General features: G+C 42.4%; 1 protein-coding gene across 1 annotated transcript in view; it reads left to right on the forward strand.

The window, feature by feature from the left end:
• Positions 1–13,269: 13,269 nt before the first annotated feature.
• The window catches only part of LOC147457949 (RNA polymerase II subunit B1 CTD phosphatase RPAP2-like protein), a 59,766-nt gene continuing 49,972 nt past the window's right edge, over positions 13,270–23,063 (forward strand). The window contains exons 1-3 of the mRNA XM_086512714.1: positions 13,270–14,919; positions 15,014–15,174; positions 15,263–15,526. Coding sequence (XP_086368840.1) covers positions 13,314–14,919; positions 15,014–15,174; positions 15,263–15,526 — 2,031 coding nt within the window. The 5' untranslated portion in view covers positions 13,270–13,313. The remainder of the gene's footprint in view (positions 14,920–15,013; positions 15,175–15,262; positions 15,527–23,063) is intronic.

The raw sequence follows: 23,063 nt of genomic DNA on the forward strand, positions 1-23,063 counted from the left end.
CAAAGTATTGTATTGTAAAATGTCTTCTTTGATGGTGGGGGAAACCTATAATATAAAGCCTTTTGGAGGGGGGTCCGGTTCCATGTAAATACTGTCCTCAACTGTTGTCAATATTTTAATCTCTCTCTCTCTTTTGAAGTATTGTTCATGCCTATCGAACTAGGTGTTATGCTTTTTGTTGCTCTCTCCATCCAAGCAGTCTTGCTATGCTCATTAGGAATCTATTCTAATGAAATGCTCACTATGTCTATGCTATTTTCCGCTACACACAAGTTACTAGGCCATTAAATGTTACATGCCTTATCCACTGATCAAGTACGAGGTGATCAAAGTGAAGGAAATATTGATCAAGGATCAGAGTGTAGATGCATCAAACCACATCCCTTGTGGAGAAAGACATTGTTAAAGAGGCATCCTAGATACACGATTATGTACACTCAAGCTCCACAGGAGATCCGCAAGGATCCTATTTTTTGCCAGATGCCTAGAGTCAGGAGCTGGGTTAGCAATCAAACAACTACTTAAGAAACACACTACTTGTCTAAATTACCCAAGGCTCGCCCTACCCAAAGGTCAAACAAACAAACATTACATGATAAAGACGCTCACACAAGCCATGGAGATCTTCAAGCATATCCTTGATCTTGCATGTATCATGATGATCAAGATAGCCAAAACGATCCTCACATGCGATGCACCTAGATGGATTTTTTGGAAGGGAGTCAAGGGCTATACTACAGTCTCTCTGATCAACCGAGTGACAAAGTACTTTATGAATTTTTTTCCAGAGTCATGTTTTTGCCCTCATACTATATGTAGACCTTTGAAGAGGTTTTCTACATCGGCTTCTTCACCTTCAGATCAAATATTTTTGGTCCCATGGTAGAGAACCTGCGAGAGCGCGCTTTATCGCATACATTGTTATGGAGCTCATCCACCTATAGATATGCAGTTTTTGATAGAAGCCGACAAGAAGTTGCGCAACACTTGCTATGAAGCCCTTGAAGATCTAAAGAAGCGACAAAAAGCTAGAAGCCCGACCACTTTCCGTTCCTTATAGATGTGTTGCGGACGACCCACAATAGGAGGGGGGGGAATGTTAGCAGCTTAGCTAACACAAGAAGAGTTGGAGACCCAATGAGTATGTATTATTTTATTTTTTCATACACACTTATAGCCATGAGCTGTTGTAATTTATGTTACCATATACATGTGGTAGTGATGTGTGTGAACACACTAGGACCGCAGGGGCATTTTTTCCCTCTTTAGGAGGTTTTTTCCCCCGAGCATTGTATATACGCCCATCGCTCTAGGGCTATCTATCTTTCCATTGCACACTAAGTAACACACTCTCTATTGTGTGCCTTGAGCTTCCTTCGTCTTCTCCAAGCTGTGTGCGTTTCTCTGCAACCCTAATTCCAACAATTTATTGATTCTTGAAGCAAGTACTTGATTGAAAATGTAATTATGAGACTATTCCAGTGGGGCTATAAGCTTCCAAATTGTAACTCTTGATCCCTTAATTCTTTATTTTTGACCATAAACCTTATGAAAAGGTATAAAAGCCAATTTCAAGTTCACTTCGGATAATGAAGCTACGTGCATTTACACAGAACACTGTGTATTCTTTCTCTTCTGCCTGAAGCTCGTATCTCCCTCACGGATGGTCTGTTTGAAGTGTTGATTCTTGCGTTGCATTCTTAGGTGAAAGGTCTATGGGACATTGTAAGTTTCTCACAACCAATCTCTGAGTTTGTTTTCACTAACCTCTCCCTAAATTTACTCATAAATCACATTTTCTGTATCAAATTTGCATTTTATGCACAGGAGGGGTAATAGGGCATCATCGCTAAGCTAGTAGATGCATTCATGATAAAAAACAGTTAGTTCAAATCTGCCCTACAGTTATTAATCACAATTTTGGCAAGTGGTCAAAAGGGGGAATGTGCTGTAAGGTGTTGCATAAGTTTCATCTTGTTTGGACTTCGTTTGCTTAGTGATATGATAAGATTTCCTTGTGGTGTCGTAACTAGTCTTCGCTGCTTGACATGCAATTGAGTGTTGTTTTGGATAAGTAGGGATTGAATGTGTTTTCCAAGAGTCTGACAACCTCTTGTAGCCTCCATGAACTAGTCGAATTGACTCCGTCCCATGGTATGCCATTTATGTCTATGGTTCTCACTATCATTACAATAAGATAGTAGGCTTGGTAAACAGAGGGCCCAACAAAGAGGCGACTTCCATGTAGGCTATCTCCAAGGATAGGTTCCCACTATCTACACACACACACACAAAGAGAGAGAGAGAGTGAGAGAGAGAGAGAGAGAGAGAGGGAGACTGAATTAAAGATCGACTAAAGGGAGTCAATTTTATAAGCAACAACAATCACCCTTTATGTCTAGCTGCCATGTACATATAACCTTGCTACGTAGTTTCTCTTATCATGCCCCCATGTGTCATGGATAGATCCACGTTACTTAATAGTATGATGGTCATGCGAACGGGTACCATTGCAAGAGCATTCGTCGCAAATATTGCCTTGCTACCCTATCATAGTTGCAATAGCCCTTGATGTTAAATAAACAGATACCTTGCTTAGCTATACGTCGATGCTCCTAAGGTTATCTACACCACACTACACACACATTCACTCTCATGTGAAGGCTCAAAGTGTTGAAGCTAGGGCAATGATGGACCATATCAAATTGCCACAACTAGAAAAAGGACTAGTGAATAGTATTTATCTTCTCTACCCCATAGTCGAGGATGACTATGATTTCAAGAGAGAGGTAATGTCATAATAACTAATATCTAATTCTCCTAAATTATTTTCTCATGTTTAACTGATCATTTAATATGGGGAAGTACCAGGGGAGAAAAAGCTAGATTATTGGTAAGGCTAGCAGATTGGTCACAATAGGGATCCAAAGGAGAGAAAATAGGGATTCAAAGGGGGGCCATCTACAAAAGAGCAATGTGCACCGATGGGCTCCAAAGACCTTAGGGTTCAGCCCATTAAGACTTCAAAAATGCTAAGGTTCCAAAATTCAAAGGTAAGTCCAAATGGTCAAGCTTAGTGGAATTGGATACTTATGTGATGGCCAAAAAGTCTTCAAGTGGTCCTAGATAGGAGGGGGCGAGCCCTAAAGGTAGGGGAAGAGAGAGAAAAGGTGAGAGAACACACACACACACACACACACACTCCAAAGCTTCCCTTTACAAAAAGGGCATAATGGACACATGTTAGCTCCCTAGCCCAATTGCCCACAAGGTGCACTCAAATCTTATTGGATGGCCATAGGGGTGGACCAATGAGAATTAGGCTAGAGTAAATCTAGTTTAATTAATTTAAAAACACTTAATAAAAGAGCCAATAAGAATTATGCTCTCTAGAAGACTATTGGCCAGTCCCCCAAGGGGTCCAATGAGCATTCAACAGCCCAATGGCTTGCCATATTCCTATTGGCCAGAAGACAAAGGGGTCCAATGAGAGTTTAATTGGATTCTTTAACTACCTAAATCTCTCACAAAAGGGGAAAGGTGGACACATGTTACAAGTCTATCACTTATGCTTCTCAATATGATTGGCTAAGCTTTGCAGGGTCCAATGGGGTGCCAACATGAGTAATTTACAAGAGGGGTCGACCAAGAGAGAGAGGGGGCTGATTTTGGCAAGGCATTGTCACACACACACACACACACACACACACACACACACTCACACAATCTCATGTGTGAAGCAAGAAGACTCTCTCTCTCTCTCTCTCTCTCTCTCTCTCTCTCTCTCTCTCTCTCTCTCTCTCTCTCTCTCTCTCTCACGCAAGTTTAATAAAAAGCTCATCATCTACTCCAAGCTTGTGAGAAGGGAGGCCTACACCAACAACTCTTGTCTTTGTGATGCAAAGCCAATAAAGAGCCAAGCTTCAATGCATGCTCATCTCCTCTACCATGCTAATTACTAAGCTATGCTAAGTTTTTATGAGTGATTATGTGATGAGCTATACTTCTTTCTCATAAGACTACTCCTTCTTCCTCTCAATCTACTCTCATACCCCGCTAGCTCTCACCATCTTCAAAGGTGTGTGAGGTCTTAGGTCTGAGACCATGAGGGAATTGATGTTGTGTTTTATAAGTGTGTGCATGGTGCTTGAAGCTTCCATCTTCATTGCACCAACAAGTTATTGAAGGAACACAAAGTATTGTATTGTAAAATGTCTCCTTTGATGGTGGGGGAAACCTATAATATAAAGCCTTTTGGAATGGGGTCCGATTCCATGTAAATCCTGTCCTCAACTGTTGTCAATATTTTAATCTCTCTCTCTTTTGAAGTATTGTTCATGCCTATCGAACTAGGTGTTATGCTTTTTGTTGCTCTCTCCATCCAAGCAGTCTTGCTATGCTCATTAGGAATCTATTCTAATGAAATGCTCACTATGTCTATGCTATTTTCCGCTACACACAAGTTACTAGGCCATTAAATGTTACATGCCTTATCCACTGATCAAGTACGAGGTGATCAAAGTGAAGGAAATATTGATCAAGGATCAGAGTGTAGATGCGTCAAACCACATCCCTTGTGGAGAAAGACATTGTTAAAGAGGCATCCTAGATACACGATTATGTACACTCAAGCTCCACAGGAGATCCGCAAGGATCCTATTTTTTGCCCGATGCCTAGAGTCAGGAGCTGGGGTAGCCATCAAACGTCTAGATACCGAGGATACGTTGAGAGGGATTTTTTTAGCATAAATTATTTTTTTCAACAAATATATTTTGTGTAAATAACCATTACAATTCCAAAAATGTTTCTCTAGTAGTGACGATCCCAAAAGAGACTCGCTCGTTTATTTTGTTGCTCGAAAATACTCGCTCGCCGTCTCGTATAACCCATAGTCATCTATGATGTTGAAAGGCATAGTGGATTCAAAGCTCATGAAAGATAACCATAGAATAGTTCCCTTTTCATCAAATCTAACAAGAGAGGGAACACCCTTAAGCAGAGTGTGCAACCTATCATGTCTGCAAAATGCACTATTGTCAAAGGTACCTGTGGTAGCTCTTTGCCTGTCAAAGCCACCATATAGTGTAAATTTACTGACGTCCCTTTAGTGTCAAAATAGTACAAATTTGCTCTACCTCCTCATCTCCACATACAAAACACTCGAGATTCATTTGTTACATGATCAACTTGTTAAATGTATTCCTTGATCATGAGACCCTATTTAGCCTCTTTAAATAGCATAGTGCTAGCCCATATGGAGGTATCAACAATGTGTACATCATCACCAAAGGCATTGCATATTCACTAAACCAAGTTGGCCCTTAACAAGTTTATACTTTTGAATTGGCCAAGCTAGCAATATAGAGGCGATATGCCAACCCATTTAAAAGAGTACCATTTTCAATTTAGAGTTGATGTGTAGAAGAAAATGACTTGCAATGCAATCCATGATGACCAATGTAAATATTTATCATAGACTGAGCTTCCACTCTAACAAACCTGACACATAAACCTCTTTTTATTCCTTGTTCTTTGCCTTCACACTGTTCAGTCAAAAGCTCTCCTTTAGATCTCTTGAGCCCCCATGTAGTTGTTCCTCTCTTTTCTTGAAAATTTTAGCAACAATGAAAGGTAATAGATGGCACAAAGCTTAATGCTTGGAAAGTAGCAACACATATTGTTGGCTTCGTGAAATATTCCAACACTTTCAATACAACTTCGATTGATTAAATCAAAATAAATTCAATAAAAGGATTGATTGAATAAAAACACAAGACACCATACTTGGTACCAATCATCCCCCTCGACCTCTTTATTCATCTCATGGAGCATGAATTACAATAGTATAAATATATGAAAGATAAGAGAGCAAGAGATACACAATCAAGAGAGTGTATGCCATGATTAAGAGATAAAATTAGCATAAAAGAGGACAAAAGTGTATCTTTTGTAGCTTTGCTCTGATGGAGATTCTGATGACTTCGTTGAATTTGAAAGGGGGGTAAAACACCATGTCACTTACTCAAGATGCTCTTGGAGCGCTTGTCTCCCTCATGGAGAGTCAAGTAGCTGATTCCTGCTGAAAAAGTGCGGCGCATGCGAAGACACGATTTCGGGATTTTTTTCCTCTCTTCATGCATGCACTCACAAATAGACATGGTTGCTTTTCAATTAAACTCTAAGAATAGTAGGTAAAGGAGAGTTCTATTTACATTGCTTCCTTTGAATGGTTTTTAAGAATAACACATAAGCAAAATTGATAAAATGTACAAAAGTAGTAATAATAATAACACATACTCATGATGTCTCACACATTTTTGTAAGAGTCGAAAAGAAGAGATTTATGGGAGTGGTAGAGCCTCTAACAAGAGAGTGAATTGATATTAAACCTAATAAATAAAAACACAAAAATCAGTATCCTGAACTGTTAAATGCATCTCCGCCCTCTCTTTGGCTTGCTTCTTCTATCATCATCTACTACATTAGAATTCTTAATTACATTGAGAGAGACATGTCCTCCCAATATATCTCAATCAACAACAAATTGCTGATAATTCATTGATTGTGTCTCTTTATCTTTGAGAGAAATACCAATCAAATTATGAAGAAGAAAAATCATTATATAAAATTAATCAATTATAAGTATAAATATAACTAACTAAATAAATAAATAGATAAATATATATAGAGAGAGATATGATTTTAAAATTAAGAAAGAACACAATGCAATTCAAATTGTCAACGCTTTCTCTTCGTTATATAGCTCGTCCTGTTTTTCACTTAGTGCTAATGATGTGCAAACTTGAGGCACTAACAATAGATGTGTCAAACGAATGTAAAAAACTAGAATGGATGCCTCTCTCTCTCTCTCTCTCTCTCTCTTTCTCTCTCTCTCTCTCTCTCTCTCTCTCTCTCACACACACACACACACACATCTTGTGATGTGTAATGCATTCGTTGTAGACATCAACTTCTTCTTTTCCACATCGAAAACCATGCGAGTTGAAGAACACAATGCAATTCAGATTGTCTATGCTTTCTCTTCGTTCTATAGCTCGTCCTTTGTATTTTACTTCATATATTTTTTTTCACTTAGTGCTAATGATGTACAAGCTTGAGGCACTAACAATAGATGTGTCAATTGGATGTAAAAAAATAGAATGGATGCTCTCTCTCTCTCTCTCTCTCTCTCTCTCTCTCTCTCTCTCTCTCTCTCTCTCTCTCTCTCGTGATGTGTAATGCATTCATTGTAGACATCAAATTCTTCTTTTCCACATACGAAACCTTGCGAGTGTTGGCGATGGTACTCACTCTCGAAGGCGAATGCAAACATGCATGTCAATGATGCTGCAAGCAATGCAATCAAGTTTACCAAGTGCAAGAGGCATGAGCTTCTACTCGTTATGGAGTAGTTTATGGTAAGAAACGATGCTGTCCACATACTCATGCATCCATATTCTTCTGGATATTGAGTGCATAATTAAGCTCTACCTTAACTCTACTCTAACCATGTAATATCCATGAATGGCTCATGAATTTATTCACCATAATCCCTATCAAGTGGTATATGAGTGTGTATAGATTATCATTTTTAATCTAATTAGGTTCTAGGCATAATCATTGTTCCCCTATGCTAGATCACATTGACATTGACACTCTCTTTAGCCATCGTGATTGCAATTTCAATTTCCCATGCATTTCATTTAGGTGTTGACACTAATCACTTCTTCGATTTGTTCTTTGATTAGTCAATTATTGATAGAATATGTACCATTTCGGTGCCACTACCCATGCTATATGATTAAGAAGAGGGATTTACGATTGGTGTTCAATTTCACACATTTATGAAGAGTGATCAACGCCTCTTTAGGCCCATAAATATACTAATTTTAGTTCAAATTTTGTATACAATTTAGCTTGACTATTCATGCATCAAGTTGTGTCTACAAAGCATTCTGTTTTATAGACCTAGAGAGAGTAAATAGGTGTCACAAAATGCATAACACATAAGGTGACATGTTTTAAGCATTCCACCTCTTAGGTTGACTAGGTTTTCCACACATTACATATCACGTGAGTTATCTTCACATGGCTTACACATAGGCACATGTCATGGAGATGGAGTTCACATGAGATGCAACAAAGCCCGCATTCTCCCCTTGGGGGTTTTGTTGCATTTTGTGTGAATGCCTTCTCCATGTCATGTGCCTATGTGTAAGCCATGTGACTATAACCGTGTGATATGTGCTATGTGGAATATGATGTAGAAAGCTCAATCAATCTAAACGGTGGAATGCTTAGAATGTGCCCCCATGTATTATGCATTTTGTGACAACTCTCTCTAGCTCCATGTGCCTTCAACACTCTTGACAATACGTGAACTACAAAACAACGAGCTCACAATATCCCCATTGAGCCAGTTGTGTTAGATTCATGATCCCCCCATCAAAATATGAGAGATATGAGACCACCTCGTGTATTTGGATGAGCATGAGTAGACAAGACTCGAGAGGCATGACACCTTTAATATTCCCCATTCTATTCACTAGGTATGTAGTCTGTCCTCAAGACGGGAAGAGAAAATGAAGGAGAAAATATAAGCTCACTCTCTCTCCCTATCCACGGAGAGAGAGAGAGAGAGAGAGAGGGAGGGAGGGAGGGAGAGAGAATCAACATGTTTGGATTAGGAACAAATAAATTTTGCTACAAAGAGAGCCTCGTTTATAGAAGAGTAAAAATGAAGAAAAGAAGGAATACCAATCAAACAAGAGATCATGACACTCATCTTATGTTACCTACAATTCCATAAGCCTAGAAGTTATCATTAAGGTTTAAAGTGAAACTTGTGATAGACATGGGTTTGCACCCGTAGCACTCAAGGTCCAATGTATCACACACTCCGCTTAGGAGCATTACCCACCATATATTCTCACTCTCATCCTCTTTTAATGCTCAAAAGCCTACCCATGAAATTTTTAGAGGTATATTGATTGTATTTGAAGGCTTTTTCACACTAATTCTTTTCTAGATTTTGTAGGTTTCCTCACCTTCAAAGCTAAAATCTAGATGTAAATCTACAACGATTTAAATCCATAGTTTGAGCATGAGTGGACAAGACTCAAGAGGCACAACACCTTTAATATTCCCCATTCTATTAATCTCTCCCATCTATACTATATATTAAGCGGACTGTGATTCCGATGGACACGTGCCATCTTTTGAGCCTCTGGCCAGTCCAGTCCGAAGGTAGACGAATAGACAAGGAGTATAAGAGGTAGCGGAACAGGTAGACCAACTCACCCCGCCATTTCTGCACTGAGAGAGAGAGAGAGAGAGAGAGAGAGAGAGAGAGAGAGAGAGATGTTTCCATAGCTGTTGTCCCATGTGACGCAAAGAGAGAGAGAGCTCTGTGTGTGTATTCGCGTTGGACTCAGCCTGCTGTGTTTAATTGGTGGCTGCTTTATTAGTGATGGATTTTGTATGCAAAGCACATGCGCTGATCCTCCGAGAGAGAGACAGAGAGAGGCAAAACCATGTTACCCAATGAATACTAGAGCGCTAAAAGAGTCCGATGGGGGAGAGAGAGAGAGAGAGAGAGAGAGAGAGAGAGAGAGAGAGAGAGAGAGAGAGAGAGAGAGAGAGAGAGAGAGAGAGCATGTGAGACTCATAATAGAGAGCGCCTCTTTGGTGGGAAGATCCTCATCATCAATTCAATGGTAGAATTTCGGGCAAATTATACACTTGAGGTAATAAGTGAACCACATTGATAAATCATTTTTCCAAACATTCAAAATTCCCCCTTTTTGAGTGAGAGAGAGAGATACAGAGGGAGAGAGACCTGTCACCTTAGGTCCAATTAGTGTTCGGGAAAAATCATTTCTCCAAACATTCAAAATACCCTTTCTTGAGTTTTCCAAGAGGGTTTTTACACCAATTTCTTCTGGTTTGGGGCGGAATTTCTCCTTTTCCCCTTGCCTTTAACCGGCATTTTTGAAATTGAAAATGGCGCAATATTAATTTGAGACGCATTTTTCCTAAACATTGAGTCCAATCAAAGCATAAGCTCCAACTTTGCGGTCAAGATTTTAGTGCAGTTCCTCTCTCTCTCTCTCTCTCTCTCTCTCTCTCTCTCTCTCTCCACAACCGGCTACCACCACAGTATTTTCGAGACCCAAGTGCTCACACACAGACACAGATAGAGAGAGAGATGTGGCCATGTGTTATGCTGGCCCTATCCTTTTCACCTTCATCACCTTGGACTCTCTCTCTCTCTCTCTCTCTCTCTCTCTTCATTGATGTTGAGGTCCACATAAAGCCTCTTGGCTATGGCAGCACGAAGGGGTTTCTCCCCCTGCTCAACACCATATCCACTATATCCTTCATGAGTAGACAAGGCTTTGGCTTTGGCTTCCATGGATGAGGATATGGGCAAAGGGATGGGCTCTGTGGTATCGCCAATACCCAAGCTAATGACTTTTGGAGTTTCACACTTTTTTCTCTATTTTGGGCCGGAATTTCTCCTTTTCCCCTTGCCTTCAGCCAGCTATGTTCCCTACAACCCCGACGACCTAGGTGAATACTGCGTAGAGAGAGAGAGAGAGAGAGAGAGAGAGAGAGAGAGAGAGAGAGAGAGAGAGAGAGAGAGAGAGAGAGAGAGAGAGAGAGAGAGAGAGAGAGACGGTCATCTATACTATATATGAAAGAGGAATTCATGCGGCCACATGGTTGAAAATGGTTTCATCTGGCCATACTTGCCTGAGTGAGGTGATACCAATAGAACCGGCGAGTGTGCTCTGAGTCGGCCCGACCAAACAACGAGCGCGACACACACACGCGCACAAAGTTTACGCAACTGAACGCGACGTGACACGTCGTCTTGCTCTGCAATGTTAATTGAAGAGAATACATAGGTGCACGAGTGATTTAACACTGGCATCTGGATACTTCTGCAATATATGCGCATTATGTCGCCTTGCAATTTTAGGGAAGAGATAGCCAGCCTGCAACTTAGCCATATTAGAGTTTCTAGCTACCTTTGTAGTCATTGCAACTTTCTCCATCGGCTCAGCAAGACACGATATTTTGAGGATGGTGCCCTTGCTTCTGTCTTCGATGCGTCCTTACTTTCTTCTGCCTTAGATTAGGAACATAAATACAAGGGTATTTTGGTAACTTTTGAAATTTGGGAGATATTTTGGGAATTTCCACATATTAGAGGGGTATTTTGGTGTTTGGTAATTTTACCAAAACAAAATCAATCAGACGTTTGCTTTGGGGTAGTTTCAGAGAGAATTTTTTTCAAGATAGATGATTTTTTTGCAATTTAACTCTATTTTCTAGAATTTTCCAAGCAGACTTTCTCCTTCTCCCCGTCCCTTCAACCGGCTGTTTTGATTGTTCAATTCGATTGGTCAAAGCTTAGTTGACGCACTTTTCTTGAACACTGATGCACACACACAGAGAGAGAGAGAGAGAGAGAGAGAGAGAGAGAGAGAGAGAGAGAGAGAGAGAGAGAGAGAGAGAGAGAGAGAGAGAGAGAGAGAGAGAGAGAGAGAGAGAGTTTAAGCACCTACTCCCTGTGTTTGAGAAAAATCATTTTTCCACACATACAAAATTCATTTCCTTGATTTTGTCAAGAGGAAGTTTTAGAAAATTATGCTTTTTTTCTGGAGTTTCACACTTTTTTCTCTATTTTGGACCGAAATTTCTCCTTTTCCCCTTGCCTTCAGCCAGCTATGTTCCCTGCAGCCTCGACGACCTAGGTGAATAGAGAGAGAGAGAGAGAGAGAGAGAGAGAGAGAGAGAGAGAGAGAGAGAGAGAGATGGTCATCTATACTATATATGAAAGAGGAATTCAGGCGGCCACGTGGTTGAAAATGGTTTTGTCTGGCCATACTTGCCTGAGTGAGGTGATACCAATAGAATCGGCGAGTGTGCTCTGAGTCGGACCAAACAATGAGTGTGACACACACATGCGCACAAAGTTTGCGCAATTAAACGCGACGTGACACGTCTTCTTGCTCTACAATGTTAATTGAAGAGAGTACATAGGCGCACGAGTGATTTAACACTGGCATCTGGATACTTCTGCAATATATGCGCATTGTGTCGCCTTGCAATTTTAGGGAAGAGATAACCAGCCTGCAACTTAGCCATATTAGAGTTTCCAGATACCTTTGTAGTCACTGCAACTTTCTCCATCGGCTCAGCAAGACACGATATTTTGAATATGGTGCCCTTGCTTCTGCCTTCGATGCGTCCTTGCTTACTTCTACCTTAGATTAGGAAAATAAATACAAGGGTATTTTGGTAACTTTTGAAATTTGGGGGATATTTTGGGAATTTCCACAAATTAGAGGGGTATTTTGGTTTGGTAATTTTACCAAAAAAAAATCAATCAGACGTTTGCTTTGGGGGAGAATTTTTTTCAAGATAGATGATTTTTTTGCAATTTAACTCTATTTTCTTGAATTTTCCAAGCGGACTTTCTCCTTCTCCCCGTCCCTTCAATCGGCTGTTTTGATTGTTCAATTCGATTGGTCAAAGCTTAGTTGACGCACTTTTCTCGAACACTAATGCACACACACACACACACACACACACACACACACACACACACACACACAGAGAGAGAGAGAGAGAGAGAGAGAGAGAGAGAGAGAGAGAGTTTAAGCATCTACTCCCTGTGTTTGAGAAAAATCATTTTTCCACATATACAAAATTCATTTCCTTGATTTTGTCAAGAGGAAGTTTTAGAAAATTATGCTTTTTTTCTGGAGTTTCACACTTTTTTCTCTATTTTGGGCCGGAATTTCTCCTTTTCCCCTTGCCTTCAGCCAGCTGTGTTCCCTACAACCCCGACGACCTAGGTGAATAGTGCGCAGCGTCTTGCTCTGCAATGTTATTTGAAGAGAGTACATAGGCGCACGAGTGATTTAAAAAAGAGAGAGAGAGAGAGAGAGAGAGAGAGAGAGAGAGAGAGAGAGAACCACCTATGAGAACTGGATACAAGACTTTGTGTGTGTGTGTGTGTGTGTGACAACACCCATCCAAAGAGAGAGCCGCTCAAAGTTCTGGCATGTGTGTCATTAATTTAATTTGTGTCATAATAAGAGCGAGCGAGACCCGCCCAAGCTAGTAATCCTCTAAAGATCAATGCAGTTCTTCCTTAAGTCGGTCTCTTTGCAAATTTAAAATCGATTGGGTCCCTTTACACACTTTTACATGTAAATTACTGTGCATATAACTTGAACTTTTCTGTCCATTCTAGTTGTAACTTGTGGCTTGTGTGCACTCTGTTCATGTGTTCAAGATGGCAATGGCGATGGCGAAGTCGGTGGCAGCTGTGAAGTCTTCTGTGTATTCCGTGCAATTGTGCCTTCTTGATGGCATATCTGACGAGGATAAGCTACGCGCAGCGGGCAAGGTTCTCACACATAGCGAGTACACTGACGTTGTAACGGAGAGAAGCATCGTTGACATGTGTGGTTACCCTCTATGCGCAAACTCCCTCCCCTCAAACTTCCCTCACAAAGGCCGCTACCGTATTGCTCTGCGTGAGCACAAGGTCTATGACTTACAGGAAACTAGACTCTTTTGCTCTTCAGATTGCTTGGTTGCTAGCAAAACCTTTGCTGCTTCACTTCCGCTCGAGCGTGATCATTCCACTAAGACCCTGGAACTTGCGGCTGCCTTCCATAATCTTGGTGTTCGAGATGCCGATCAACAGAATCAGGCTAGTTCTTTGGCAGCAGAGAAGGTTCGTCCGCTGATACAAGAACTTGATGATCAGTGTCATCAAGATACACCTATCCCCGTTTCTCTGTCTGTGCCTGTTGAAACTGAAGCTTCACAGCAACCTCAACAGGCCAATGCAGGAACTTTCCTTTTTATTCATGAACAGAACGAGATGAAAGTTACTGATGTTAATGCTTCCGGACCTTCCAATGCGATAGAGGGGTATGTTCCACAGAAAGAGTTTCGGTCCCACCGCACGCCTGCCACTGATCAGGACAAGAAGAAATTGACCAACTTGTTTACTGCACAAAATTCAAAAGCCCGATTTGGGAGCAGTGTAAACAAGACAGAAAAGAATGAAAAGACAGCATCTGCCAGCAGAGTTAAGGATTCTGTTAGGAGAGCTTCTTTTAAGAAGGAACCTGAGTTTAGATCTTGCATACTGTTTGACTATGGTGAGCCAGCCACGATATATGATACAAATAAGAGCGAACCTGCAAGTAGTTGCGGTGAACCTTTAAAGGGGCCTACTCCATACAATGCCATTGATGAAGAAATATCAATACAGAATACAGTACGGCAGCGTTCAAAGAGGCATAACCGAGTGTCATGGGCCGACCATAAAAACCTGAGCTTGGTTGAGGAATTGTCTCCTTCTAATGCTGCCAATGGTAGAGGAATCTTGGTAGATTCTTGCAATTTGAAACTTGATGAAGCAAGCAATCAGGCTCTCATGGCAGATAATTCAACATCAGAAAAAGGACCTGTTGCTATCAAAGAAGGAAGCGGCTTGCTGCAAAGGCAGGGAGGTTTTTGTGTCCGAAAGGAACAATTAGACGAATCTAGTCAAGTTTCTATTGCTGGTAGAAGAGAAGTATCACTGCAAACACAGGAAAGTTCTTGTTTCAGTAAGGGCATTCAAGAATCGAAAATTTATGAAGAAAAAGGTGATCCTACTGTTGTGCCTGATATGGTGACATCAACGAGCATAGCTGGTCCTGTTGGTGAAAGCGCTGCGTCACCAGAAAGGCAGGAACATGGTGGTGGCAGTGAGGAAACTGTAAACATCCAAAGCACTGACTTTAAAAATGAAACTTTGGATTGTGCAAAGGCTTTAGTTGCTGCTTTAACCGAGGCTGCAGAGGCAGTTGAGCACGGTGAACTGGATTCTAGCGAAGCAGGTTAGGTTATGGAACTAGCAACTATTTTTTTACGAGTTTCCGTGGGCTTATTCAATTATTTCTTCAAAGTGTCTTTGCTTTTGATCACTTGCAGCGGCAAGGGCTGGAATCAGTATATTGCCAAACCATGAATTGCCATCAAATCATGGCTTAAAGGAAATGAACAATTCAAGCACGGAACTGGAGAATGATGTTGAAAATCTCAATCCAAGAGATTGCTGGTACTCTAGTCCTCCGAAGGACTTTAAGCCAGAGGTATGTGTATGGGCTGGATGGATCAAATGCATGCCATTTTTATACAAGTTGTCAAGTTTTACAGTCTCACATTTTTGTTCATTTACAGTTATCCATGTTTGGGATGCTGTGGATGGCATTGGACAGCTGGATTTCTGCTGCCTCTATTGCCCATGTGTATGGGAGGGATTCAAATGAAGAGGAAAATTTTGCTTCCATGAATGGAAAGGAGTACCTAAGACAGGTAAGAATTCCAAATGGAGTCTCTGCTGAGATTGAAAGAACCTTAGCTGGATGCATCTCAAGGACCCTGCCAGGACTTGTTGAGACTTTTCGATTTCCGGTTCCTGTTTCAACCTTGGAGGTGTCTATGGTACATATTTTGTCTCTTCTACATACTATCATTGACATGTATGCAGGAGTTTGCACTGTATTGTGGAAGGTTTTGTTATTGTGTTACTGAGTACAAGCTGGCGGTGGACAAAGTGCTTTTACCGGTGCTCCCCGTGGTGATAGTTTAGGCTTGGCTGATCCCTTATTTGTGCTGGTATTATTAACTCTTAGTTAGTTTGCTGGTTTTGTGGAGAATGCTAACAGTAAAGCTCTGATAGGTCCTTAAGAAAATTTCTGCGCATACATGCGCATACGCGTTTGTCACAAACGGAAGCTCACTCAAATAATCAATAGACTTAAATAAATAGAATCTGATAGAGAGAATAGGGAGAACAGAGAATAAGAGGATCGACATAGTATTGGGGACCGGTAGATGGGCTGGTGACCCCCCGTATAGAGTATCTTTATTTATGGGGAGAATCTTATACAAGCATAAGAACCGGAGAAATCCTCCGTTCTAGATCTCAGACTCGATGGTACTTCCTTTTTTTTTTCAGGAACTCGAGAGATGGAGCTCTCTACTCAGTGATCCTTTGGCTTGATCTCAAAGCACAACCGTCCTACGTCTCCGGAATCCCTCGAGCATAGACGGAAGCCTCTTTGCTCAGATCTCGAAGGTAGAATACTGCAAAACACAAACACAATAGCAAAGTGTGCAAAAGCCTTGTACAAAACATCACTTGTTGCTTCCGGCATGGAAAGCAACCTCCAAGTGCAAACTGGTCGCGAGAACTCTTTGAACTGTTGCGGCAGAATCTCTACGTGCTCTCATAGCAGGGGCACCTTGCAAACTAATGCAGATCTGGGGCACCAGCAGGTGCCTATTAGGTGGCCGGCAGGAACAGGGGGACTGATTTGGGCACCTAGCTTTCTGGTTGCGAGAATAGTGGTTGACCTGCTTTTTGCAGGTAAACAGAGAGGGGGGATGATTTCTTATGCAGAAATAGCAGGAGAGGGGGGCGCAAGCAACCTATGATGACAAGGAAGGTCGACACCCAATCAATCCATACACTTCGGAGTCTTTGCACAGTTTTCCGTCAGTTTTAAACACAGTGGCGGCCCACTTATTATTTGGGTGGCTGGACACTTTTAAAAATGCTATGAACTTGTTAAACTCATTAAATACTCATAAGCTGAAATTTATGCTTACGCATACACATCCTAGGCGTCTCTAGATGCAGTCTCATGCACAGAAGCAATGTCGACATTGTTAGGTGCAGCGGAATGAATGTTTGTGCTTTGCTCAAGATGAGTGCTCCGAACTGTGCTCAAGGTTCCTTTTTTTCTTATGGAAGGTAGAGCCTTCCGTTCTTAATGAGAGAATGCTATGATCACAAACAAGTGGATGGACACTGTGCGTGCAAGTGATTGAGACTGAGAGATAGAGAGAGAAGATAATACGACACCAGAAACGTTGTAAAACCCTCCTCCGAAGGCTCCCCTCTCGTCGGTGAGAGTGGTCTACGTATGATTGCACAATCTGGTACAAATGGTATGCATGGATTGATGCAAGTCTAGGCTATGTCAGCGATGACGATGGTGACAACGAGACCGACACTAGGGCTGAAATCTGCAATCTTTTTACTGCTGTCCAAAAACTCTATGGGCTGAAATCTGCGACTAGTCCAAAAACACTGATTTGGGGGACTGTTTTTTGTGGGTCTTTGAAGTTGAAAATCTGCAGGTTTAGGGCTGAAAACTGAGGTTGCTTAAGGCTGAAAAGTGAGGTCTTTACCGGCTGAATCTGCTACTTCTTTATGGCTGGATGTGCTGGTCTTTCTTTGCTTGGGATCGCCAAGGCTGGGATCTGCAAGCGCTGGTCATTCAAAAACGCTAGGGCTGATGTTCTCAAAAACGCTAGGCTAGGATTTATAAAAAACGCTAGCTGCTTGGGTTTGTTGGCGATGAAGTTGATACAAAAACGCTAGACACTAGCACTTGCTGGCGATGACAAGGCTGATGCAAAAATGCCAGGCTGGGATCAAAACGCTAGAGATGTTTGATGAAGAAAACGCTAGCATTGGGGGTCTTGCTTGGAGGGTAACCGCCAAGGTCTTTGTCTTGCTGAGAAGTTGCTTGTTGAGCTTGGCTCCTGTTGCCTCTTCTGCCAAATAGTGCTAGCTTTGGTTTGCTTATATATTTTCTTACCCAAATTGCCCTACCTACTTTTGTTGGAAAGTCACTTAAATTAATAAGTGAAAAATGCCAAAAATAGGTAAAATAGGCTAAATGCACTGGAAAATTCCCCTGATGGAATCTGATGGATTCTAATGGGAATACCGATGATCATGCTGTGTGCAACCAGAGGATATGCATCTACACTAAGTGACTGGGCATGCACGGTCTACGAATAGACTCACAAAAGTGCCAAATTTAGACTGACTGGATTGAACTGAACCCTGATCATGCTGTAGCTTGTCCACGGACACATAGGGTTGGATGTGTCACGTGACATCCCCTCCTTTTCAAAGTGAGGTACTGGTACCGAAGTGTATGGCGTCGAGGGAGATCGCCAACAACATCCGGAATCTTGGAAGGGATTCTTCGTCGGCCCGCTCTGATGTGTGGGTCGTGCGGTACTTGAACTTCATAAAGGTCTGCAACGCTTGCTTCTCTGGCTGCGCCAAAAGCAACAGTCTTCTGTGGCTCCTTCGATGCTTCAACTTCGTCAAGAGTCATGCTTCTTTCTTCTTCAAGAATCTCCATGGCTGAAAATTCCTGAAACCATTTTCAACACAAAAACATGAACATACCTATTCCATGTAAAGTGAGTGGAAAAAATCTTGTCTTCTTAAAAGACTCTGTATGCAATGTAGATGAACATAGAGACGGTGTGACAAACCGTTCACCAAACATATGCAAACAATGAGATCGAATCTTTCTCGTTTGATCTAAAGCAATCAACTGTGGCAATTCACAACGGAAATGCCCATGCTTGGTGCTCATACTTTCATGTGCTCTTTCGGGTATTGTGTCATGCCACGCAAGAGACATGGAATGTGACTTCCTTGAATGCATACTTTTCAGCTTTTCATGAGAAATCCGCATACATCCGTGCTCATTCATGAGTGAAACGTGCTCAACGTACAATATGTCATGCCTAGGAAAAGGGATCACATCATAGTTACCCGGAACGCGGAACGGGAACGGCAACAGGATCCCCGCGGAACGGGGGAACGGCTAGGGGTCCGGAACGGGAACGTCGCGGAACGGGAGGTATAAAAAACACCCAAATAGTGCAATTTTTAGCTCCTTGTGTTTAAATACAAGGAGTATTAGAGTGCTTTGACTCTAATACTCACAAAAAACTCGTTTTGAAGACCATTCAACCTTGCTATGACTAGATGATGAGAGAGAGAGAGAGAGAGAGAGAGAGAGAGAGAGAGAGAGAGATGGAGAGGGAGAGATTTGAGAGAGTGGGAGGGAGAGGAAGAGAGCTTGAAGGCTTGAAGCCTTGAGCCTTGAGAGAGTGAGTCTTGAGAGGGAGAGATCTTGAGAGTGAGAGGGAGAGAGCTTGAGCCTTGAGGATTAGCTTGTGAAGAGAAAGGGGGAGGGGGGTGCATTTTATGAGTCCTTGAGGCCTTGCACACTTTCAAAAGAAGCCCAAACATTTACTTCAATTTTTTCAATTTTTGCCAAATTTGTTTGTAGCCGTTGGCCGTTCCAGGGGCATTCCGGAACGGTCCGGGGGCGTTTCGGAACGTTCTGGAACGGCCGTTCCGGTTTGCATTGGCCACCCGGAACGTCAGACATTCCGGGACGTTCCGGAACGTTCGGGAAGGGAACTGCCAACTGGAACGCCGGAACGGGGGCGTTCCCCGGTAACTATGGATCACATAAAGACGCTGACTAAAATACAGGAAACGATCATGAATGAAACACTTGAACAATGCGTGCATATCAATCATGCGAACATATAATACTTCCTGTGAGGGTTCTTTGGACCTAGGCTTGAGAGCCAAGATCGGTTCTTCCTGAGGGGATTCTTTCTGAGGAGGTTCTTTGGACCTCGACTCGAGAGCCAAGATCGATCCTTCGTGATTGATCGAATCTGCAACGAGGTTAGCTTCGCTAGAAAGAGCATCAACTAACACATCATCCTTGTGAACAATCACATCTTCTTCATGCAACTCATCATGCTTGTGAGAAATCACATCTTGATCATGCAAATCATCATGCTCATCATTAATATCCAAATCATCATGCATATCATTGTCATTCAAATCATCATGCTCATCCTTTTCAATCAATTCATCATGCTTCTCATAATCATGCAAATCCTGTGTATCATGCTGTGGAGAAGAAGAGACTGAGAGAGTCTCCTTTTCCCGAATCTCTTGCATTTGTGCCTGAACCTGAGAAAAGAGTCACAACATCTCTTGCATTCTTGCTTTGGTCTCGCGATCAAATTTGGCTTGACTTTCTTTTTCTTCCAAGTCGTACTGACGCTCTATGGTTGCCACTTCTTCTTCGTAGTCACGATCTATGGCTGCCATTTCTTCTTCGTAGGCCTTTCTGTCTGCTTCTCTTTCTTCGCGTTCTAACTTTCTTTCCATAGGCAATTGCTTCAACTCCTCCATAGGAATTAGTGAATCTTTGTCGTAGATGTGGAAGGGTCAAAAAAACCTCGTGGTGGGGAAAATTCTTCTTCGTCTCTCTCATGCTCATCACCTCCAAGCGAAGTATCCATTCTGCTTTGAGTGATGGCCATTCTGAAGTCATGGGTTCTTGTGGGTTCTTGGGGTCTTGGGGTCTTGGGTTCTTAAGTTCACGAGGAATTTGGGTTCTTAGGGGTCTTGGGTTCTTGGATGCTTGAGGGTCTTGAGGTTTTCTTTCGCTTGCAAACTGTGTTTGAGAAGGATCTTCTCTTCACCCGAGTTCTACTCCTTTCCGCGGGCGCACCCCTTGGCAGCCTTTGTCACAAAGTGATGACGTGGCTACGGGCAGCTGAACCCTAATTTCAGGCTGAAACCCTAAAATCCCTGCAAACCCTAAAAACTGCCAGAAACCCTAAATTGCAGCAAATCCTAATTCCTGGTTGAAACCCTAATTTCAGCAAAACCCTAAAACTGCCGTCGGGTGTCACGTGGCAGCAGCAGTACGGTTGAAGAAAAGCAGCTTTTTGGGCTACGCATTTGAGAAAGAGAGAGGATGCTTTTGCTTTCAGTGAGACTCTCACAGAGACAGAGAGAGAGAGAGAGAGAGAGAGAGAGAGAGAGAGAGAGAGAGAGAGAGAGAGAGAGAGAGAGAGAGAGAGAGAGAAAGAGCAGATGCTTTTGCTTTCAGAGCTTTTGATTTTGAAGCTTTTGGGGGCTCTGCTTTTGGGGGCTCTGCTTTTGGGCATCCCTTGTAACCTTTAAATTAGTGGTGAGAGCCTCACTTCTCAGAGCATCCGGACGCAGAGTCTGAGAGTGAAACCCTAGCCACTCTCTTGTACTTTGATCTGATTAATATAAAAAGAGATACCGAAAGGGACGCCAGTCTTTGGGGCCAATATCTCTAGGCACGGAACTCCGCCGGGCCAGTGCAAATCTATTGTGATCTGTGAATTGTTTTGAAGTGGTTATTTGGTGCTGTTACGGTTGATTCTTGACTTGGAGTGTTCAAATCTGTTACAGTGGTATCAGAGCATGGCCGATTTCTCTTCTACGGGAAATCAGATCCCCAATTTTTTTCTGCGGCACCTATGGCTTCAGGTAAGGATCAGTCGACTCCCTCTACATCTAGAGATGCGGGCAAGGATCGCAACGAAGATTCCGGCACGGAGTATGGCCCGCCTAGGCCTACTCAGGCGGAGCAGCGAGAGATGGAGCGTCGTCAATTGATTGGCGATGCAACAAAGATGATTCTCAATGTTGCCAAGGACCCAAAGATGGGAAAATATATGAGCCAGACCTCTTTGGAAGAGGTGCAGACGGAGTGGCAGAGAACCACAACACCACTCCCGAAACCCGCTCTAAAGAAATCTTCTGCCTCCAAGAAATATACGGAGAAGTAACTGGAGAACGTGGTTGATGCACGGATAGCTCAGCTTTTCGACGTGCAAAAGAAAGACAAAAAGCATGGCAAAAAGTAGAAGAAAGGCGTTGACTTCCCAGGATATTTGGGTCGTCAGTCGACTTTTGACAAGGCAAAGAAACGGAAGAAGCGGTTTCGATTTGAAGGAGTACCCAATTCTTCTTCTTCTTCTTCTTCTTCTTCATCTGACAGTTCTCCTAGCTCTTCAGATTCGAGCGAAGACGATAGAAAAGGTAAAAAGCGAAGCAAGAAACAAAGCTTCGGAAAGGGCAAGAAAAAAGGCAAAGAAGGCTATTTCTTCTTGGTTGACGCAAGAATATGAACGAGATATACGAGCTGCTTGGAACCATCCTCGGATGACCAAGAAAGATACAATCAATGCTTACTGTGAAAGATTTTGGAGCTCTTTTCTACCCGCCTCTTTATTCAAGAAGATCTCGTTCAGAGAACAGATTGAGCGGTTTACCTTGGGTCTACTTACAGAGATCCGAGATCACTGCTTGGAACAGAAGTCAACTTCTATTCAGGAGTTGATGAGTCATGCGAAGCGGGGCTTTGCCATTCACTCTGGCAGTCTGACCTACCCCACAGATGAGGACATGACATAACGAGATGAATAGACTTCTGGGAATGAAAGTAGAAAGAAAAAGAGCAACCCAAAGAAAAAGGATGCACGACCCAAGCTTACTCCTGAGTAAGGCACAAAAAGGACATAATGATAAAGACGATGACAGGCTTGAGAGTTCGAGAGCAGTTGAGGAACGTGGCAGAAAAGCCAGATAGAAAAGTAGAATTGATACCACATGACGTGGGATCTGCACCGAATCTAATGAATGAAAGTACAAACTTTGCCGCTTTTGGGGCAAAGTGAAGGAACAAGAAGCTCTTTTGAAGGAGCCAAGGCCAACTTCTTTTCACTTGGAATTGGCGGCTCGATTTGGAATTACGCCCGACAGACTGACGCCACAAGCGGAGGTAGTTCGACTGGCACCCGGACGGGATGTTGCCATTACATCGAGCATTGGCAAACTTCGTTTGCAATGACAGGGGTATTCAGGGCATGCGAGTGACGTTCTACTCAGGATCCCTTGGTACCACAAGAACTACGCCGTGGTTGACTACCGGGCCGAGAAAGCGACTTTGATAAATGAAGGGCTTAGAGATTGTACTTGATGAACTTCAGTTTCTTACTCATTCTTTTGGGAGAGAACTGAACAATGGATAAAGGTTGAATATGTTTTGACCTGATCAAAAGAACGCGAAGATTTTTCTCCACACTCATGCCGATTGCTTTTCAGAGGGCCTTAAGATCAAACCATTGATCTGATACCTGGAAGCACGCCACCGAACTGGCCACCTTACCGTATGAGCCGAGTACAGAATGAAAAGATTATGAACCCAGTGAAAGACATCTTGGAAAAGAGTCTTTTCCAGCATAGTATTTCACCGTATTGCTCTCCAGTGTTGTTGGTTTTGAAGAAAGACGGATCTTGGAGAAT

The sequence above is a fragment of the Adiantum capillus-veneris genome, chromosome 5, assembly GCF_014529385.1.
Source record: "Adiantum capillus-veneris isolate H3 chromosome 5, ASM1452938v2, whole genome shotgun sequence".
Taxonomy (NCBI): Eukaryota; Viridiplantae; Streptophyta; class Polypodiopsida; order Polypodiales; family Pteridaceae; genus Adiantum; species Adiantum capillus-veneris.